The sequence below is a fragment of the Chrysochloris asiatica genome, unplaced genomic scaffold (genome assembly GCF_000296735.1).
Source record: "Chrysochloris asiatica unplaced genomic scaffold, ChrAsi1.0 scaffold00186, whole genome shotgun sequence".
NCBI classification, from domain to species: domain Eukaryota; kingdom Metazoa; phylum Chordata; class Mammalia; order Afrosoricida; family Chrysochloridae; genus Chrysochloris; species Chrysochloris asiatica.
The window spans coordinates 6,198,784-6,204,669 of NW_006408704.1; the positions used below are offsets into that span (position 1 = coordinate 6,198,784).

The 5,886-nt window shown below is 45.3% G+C and overlaps 1 protein-coding gene across 1 annotated transcript; it reads right to left on the bottom strand.

The window, feature by feature from the left end:
- Window positions 1-2,915: 2,915 nt before the first annotated feature.
- JAGN1 (jagunal homolog 1 (Drosophila)) lies at window positions 2,916-5,441 on the bottom strand. Its single transcript, XM_006872193.1, has 2 exons — window positions 5,353-5,441; window positions 2,916-3,378 (listed from the first exon to the last, which is right to left on the bottom strand). The coding sequence occupies exons 1-2, from the start codon at window positions 5,439-5,441 to the stop codon at window positions 2,916-2,918; spliced, it is 552 nt and encodes a 183-aa protein (XP_006872255.1).
- Window positions 5,442-5,886: the final 445 nt, after the last annotated feature.

The following is a 5,886-nucleotide window of genomic DNA, read 5'->3' on the forward strand; positions in this document are numbered from 1 at the left end:
GCCACATGTAGGTAAAAATAGGAAAGGAATTTTTAAGTAAAGGGAAGAAACTGAGTGTCTTAGTTATCTTCTGCTACTCTAACAGAAATACCACGAGTGGATGGCTTTAACAAATTAATTTTCTTGCAGTTTAGGAGGCTAAAAGTCCAAATTTAAGGGAAGGTTTTCTTTGTCTACTCTGGAGGAATGTCCTTATCTCTTTTTGATATTTTGCTACTGGACGATTTGCATGTGGCTTGGTATCGCTCTTCCCTCATCTCTGGGTCCTCTGCTTGTTTCATCTCTTACATCTCAAGAGGTCAGCTCAAGATATACTTACTCCAATCCTGTCTCATTGACACAACACAGACAACCCATTCCCAAATGGGACATAGACTGAGAAGTTAGGATTTGCAGCACATATTTGGGGGGACATAATTCAATCGATAACACTAGGAAAATATGAAATCTATATAGAAATTCAGTTGACTAAGACTGCGTGAGCATGAATATTAAAAAATAAAGCCAGATTGAAAACACACTTTGGAAATCTCTGCGATTAAGGAGTTTTGGTTGCTGTAAAAATCATGGCACATGGTAGGAACTCACTGATGATGGTAGAGATGATCAGAGCAGTCCTCGTGGTACATTTACTTGCACACAGGGATGCAGGCAGAGGAATGGGTCTGAGGTAAAAGGCAGAGTGAAGTGTGGACACTAAGTGTGAGACAGTCATCAGGACTCCTAGAGGAGAGCTTGTGCAGTTAGAAACACTGCCAGCAACTGATAGTTACTGAGGACATAGACTGTTTCTACAACAAGAGTGATACAATTCTGGAGAGGGCAAAGCTGCAGGTATAGATCTGGGTATCTTCCAGACATGATAAAGTTCAAGTAGACAGAGCAAAGGAACACATTCTGCATGCAATAAATATTTACTGTCAGACTTTTAGGTGTAAAAGGAAGGAATAGTTTAATCACGTAGCTAATTTTCTTAATTGTGTTAAAAATTAAGAAAATATTTTACCACATGCATAATTGTGGTAAAAACATACATGTTGTTGTTAAGTGCTGTCAAGTCAGTTCCAACTCATAGTGACCCTGTATAGTTTCTGGAGTCCTGGTGTGGTGCTATGGATTAATGCGCCAGACTACAAAACTGTTTGAACTGCAAGGTTAGTGGTTCAAGCTCACCAGCCGCTCCTTGAAAATCCTATACAGGGTTGCTATGGGTCAGAACCGACTCAACAGCACTTAACAACATAGGGTTTCCAAGGAGCACTTGGTGGGTTTGAACTGCCAATCTAGTGGTTAGCAGTCCAATGCTGATCCTACAGTGCCATGACATTTCCAAATTCAACAATTCCTAGGTTATAACTCAGTGGCATGGATTATGTTCATCTTGCTGTTTTGCCTTCACTATCCGTCTCCTAATTACTCCACTACTATTAACAGAAACTCTGCTTCTTAAGCAGTGACTTTCCCTTCACTGGTCCTGTCACCCCTGGGAAACACTAACAAGCCTTGGTCTCTATATACTTGCCTTTGCCACTATTTCTAACCTACATGTTTCATCTAGACTACAAGCTATTGTTGTGGTTAAGTGCTGTCAAGTCAGTTCTGACTCAGAGAAACACTGTATAAAGTTTTCAAGGAGCAGCTGATGGGTTTGAACCACCGACCTTGTGGTTAGTCCTATACTTATCCTACAGCACCAGGACTGCAAGCTATTGTTGTTAAGTGCTGTCGAGTTGGTTCCAACCCATAACAACCCTGTGTAGGGTTTCCAAGGAGCGAACTGGTAGATTTGAACCACCAACCTCAGTTCAAACCGACTTTGCAGTCCAGTGCATTATCCTACAGTGCCACAATTAGGGGTACTCTAAAATTCTTTGGAGTAGCATAATACAGTATTAGATACAATGTTGTTCTGACTCATAGTGATGCTGTATAGGGTTTCCAAGGTTTTAAATCTTTGCTGGAGCAGAAAGTCTCATCTTTCTTCTGTAGAGCAGCTGTCAGGCTCGCAGTCCAGTGCTTATTGTATGGAGCTACCAGACTACATTAGACACAAAACTGACTGACTGTTAATACTAATATATGTGAATACTTGAGTCTATTAACACATACCTCAGAAACCTATAGAGTCGCTTTGAGTTGGAACAGACTCCAGGGCACACAATAAGAACACAAGTTGAATCAATGAGAATGGACCATTTTATGAGAGTCAATGTCTGGCTGATGGTGGTTCTTGCCCATCAGCTATAGGGCTGGAATGACGATTTCAGTTCCCCACATTCAGCCATTTCTCTATGGCCACTGCCAGACTCTGCTCACTGATCATTAAAGTCACTCAAGCAACTCATCTTTCACATTCTATCAAATCTCAAACACAAGGCACAGGTAAACAGGGCAGTCATGCTTTATTGAGATACTCAATTTTATTCAGATTTTAAATCAAAATGCTTTGCAGTAGAGACCACAGCCAGCAGGGGGCGCAGCCTCCCAAACACTTCTTGTTCCACAACCTCAAGACTGAAGTAGAATTTATTCTGTATCTCCTTCAGTCTCCGTGGCTAAAGGGTGATGGATACAGTGACCAAGGAAGTGAACAGAATGGCCAAGGGGTGGCAAGGACAAGGCTCAATCTTAAAGAAGAACCCTAGAGGACCTCAACTTCAACTAGCTGAAGGCCAAGTGTATGTTTCACAACTGTTGGTTACCCCAGTACCAGTCCACCCAATCCAGGAATAAATTAAAGATAGTCTTGTCATCTCAGCTGTTGGCAACAGGCGAGGGTTTTGTGAACTTGGACCTAGTCTGCACCAGCTGCCACCATCACAAGGCAGAGAGCAGAGACTTTAGAACAACCATCTTACTCTGCTGAGTGGGAGGCCCAGGTTTCACCATCCAAAGAGCAGTCCATCAGACGGGCTTCATTTACGCTTCTTCTCCTGTGTGCTGGTGAACCAAGAGTCTAGAAGCTTCTTGCTGTAGTATAACTGCCAGGCATGCACTTGGACCGCCAGCACCAACACCAGATACATGACAGAGACAGCAGAAAACCCAAAGAGGAAGCGGTAGGCCTTGCCATGGCGGTAGAGCTGCTGTGCAGCAGGGAACATCTCCATGCTGCCATAAATCAGGGGGGCAATGGAAAAGAGGCCCATGCTGATCATGGAGAGCACCAGGTAGCTAATGTTGTTGCGTGGAAAGGAGAGAAGTCCCAAGAGAGCAGGCACAATGCTCAGTAAATACGGGTACTCCCACTGATAAGGCATGGCCACCTGGTCATGGGGCAAGAGCCTCAGGTGTCCCACGCTCATCTTGGCAACCAGCAGCAGCCATAAGACCAGATGCACGTAGATCAGCTTCTTGATTTCATACTTGAGGGTCACACTGTGGGGCAGAGCAGAGGGGGAGAAGTACCTTTCATTCAAAAATGTCTGACCACCAACTATTATGGCAGGCAACTACAGTGGACTCTGGAAACATGAATAAAATAGTCTACCTAGAGGCTGGGCACAAGGAACAGGGGAGGGAAAAAATCATGAGGGAAAAAAGTTCTAGTAAACAGGTTCCAAGATATATTGGATCACAGAGAAAGGAGTAAATATTGGATCACAGAGAAAGGAGTAATCAATTCTGCTTGGAATGGGATGTCAGCATACACTATTGAAAGGAGGGTGATGTTTGAGCTAAGCTCAGAGGTATTCCATGCAGGCAAAAAGGCATAAATAAGCGTTTGTTTTAGAAACCAAGAGGCTGGGTGTGGCAAGAACACAAGTATATGGAGGAGAGGGATTGTGGGGTATGAAACTGCAAAGACTATGGAGTGCAGATGAATTAACACTCATAGCTGGGTTTGTTGTTGTTATTAAGTGCCATCGAGGTGGTTTCAACTTGTAGCAACTATGTACAGGATTTGCAAGGAGCAGCTGGTGGGTTTGAATTGCCAACCTTTCAGTTCAAACCGATCTTGCAGCCCAGTGCACCACACCAGATGCTTTAAGGCATCTACGATTATACCCCGGGAGTCCTGGTGTGGCACTGTAGAATAAGCAAGCACTGTATCATGAGGTCAGTTGAACTGTGTAGTCAGCAGTTCAAACCCACCAGCTGCTCCTTGGGCCCTACTCAGAGTCTTTATGAGTCGGAACCCACTTGTCAGTACTTAACAAGAGTATACCCCAGATGGAGACAGTAAAGGCAGCAAGGAAAACAGTTCAGGCTGCCCATACTCTCCAGTTAGAGCACATTTTCTCATCTAAAGGAAGCACATATTTCTTTCAGCCTTCTCGTTCTCTTGGGTCCCAAATGTATCCTCCTCACAACCCAAGGACAGTGTTTCTCTGCTGGATAAGCATAAAAACACTTGCTTGGGCTGTGAAAAGAGCAACGCTATATAGGGTTTCCAAGGCGCAGCTGGTGGGTTTGAACTGCAAACCTTACGGTTAGCAGTCCAGTGCTAATCCTACAGTGTCCCACCAGGAAGCCATGAAAAGTGGGTAGGGGCCTAAGAATGAGAATGAATCGATGGCCCAAAGAGCTTGTCATTCTTCAAAACTCTGGTGAGAAGCGTATGGCGATCACTTTGGAGTGTTTAATGAGTTCATAGGAGGAAGTTAAAAATATCCATTACATAAAATACAGATAAGTAGAAAGACCAAAAAAAAAAAAAATATATATATATAGTCAGTCACCTCTAGACTTTAAGCTCCATGAAGGCAGGGACCATCTTTTTGTTGTTGTTGCTTTTTAATTAAAATTTTTATTGAAGATATGCATACAGAGATCATGTCTGTTTTTGCTCACTAACGTATCTTCACTGTCAAGCTCAACAAAATGTCTGTTGAACAAATAAACGAATGGAAACACAGCTCTTATATAAGGGTAAATAAAAATAAACAAAACTTCTTTTTGAAAGGGAAAAGCTGCTCTCTTTCAAAAAAAGAAAAAGAAGCCCAATGTAACAGCATCCATGCACTAGGCAGACTCAGACTATGTGCTTCGGCCTTATGCTACATCTTTCACACTTATCTAATTTTTTTCCAAAACCTAAACGTAAATACGGTTATTTGCCCCCATCACAGATGAGGAAAATGAAGTTCAATGCGAAATTGGGAGTCTAGGGTGTCCCAGCGGGGTCCGGATCCCTGTGGCTCTAGAGCCCCCCAGCTCAAGGCTGGTCCCACCAAGGCACAGGGCGGAGCTGGCGAGGGGCGACGAGGCTGCCCCGGATTGGCGATAGGCCCGGGACTGTGACCAGAGAAGGGGGCTTGGCAGGTGCGCAGGGGTTGGCTGAGGAGTAAGGCCCTGGGGGCCCGGCGGGCGTTGCTTCCAGGCCCTTGGGGTCCTCGCTTCACTTCATACCTCATCTGGTAGTGCATGGCGACGCGCTCCCGATGCTGAAAGTCGCTGCCGTCTGTGCCGGCAGCGCGCGGACCTGCCCGAGATGCCATTGTCACCGCTCAGTTCCTTGAATGCCCTCACACCGAAGCGTTGCCAGGACCACCACGTTAAGCCACCTGCGACTAATTTAGGCCGCCCCAGCAGCAGTACGGGTGTGAGAGAACTTCCGGCCTCTCTATCTTTGGAGGACCGGCTCTGTGGTCGCTCGCCCTACTCACGTGCCTGGCTCTCTCTAGGCCACACCCCACCCAGTCAGCCCCTCCTCCAGCGGCCCAAGCTCACTACCATTTAGTCCATTCAGAGTCTAGGTGAGTTTGTATAGGGTTTGTTGTTGTTTGTTGTTAAGTGCCCTCCAGTGGGTTCCGACCCATAGCCACCCTGTGTAGGGCTTCGGAGGAGTGGTTGGTGAGCTTGAACTGCCGACTTTGCACTTTGCAGTCTAGCGCATTAACCCACTGCGCCACACGGGGACTCTGTATAGAGTTTATAGAGGCT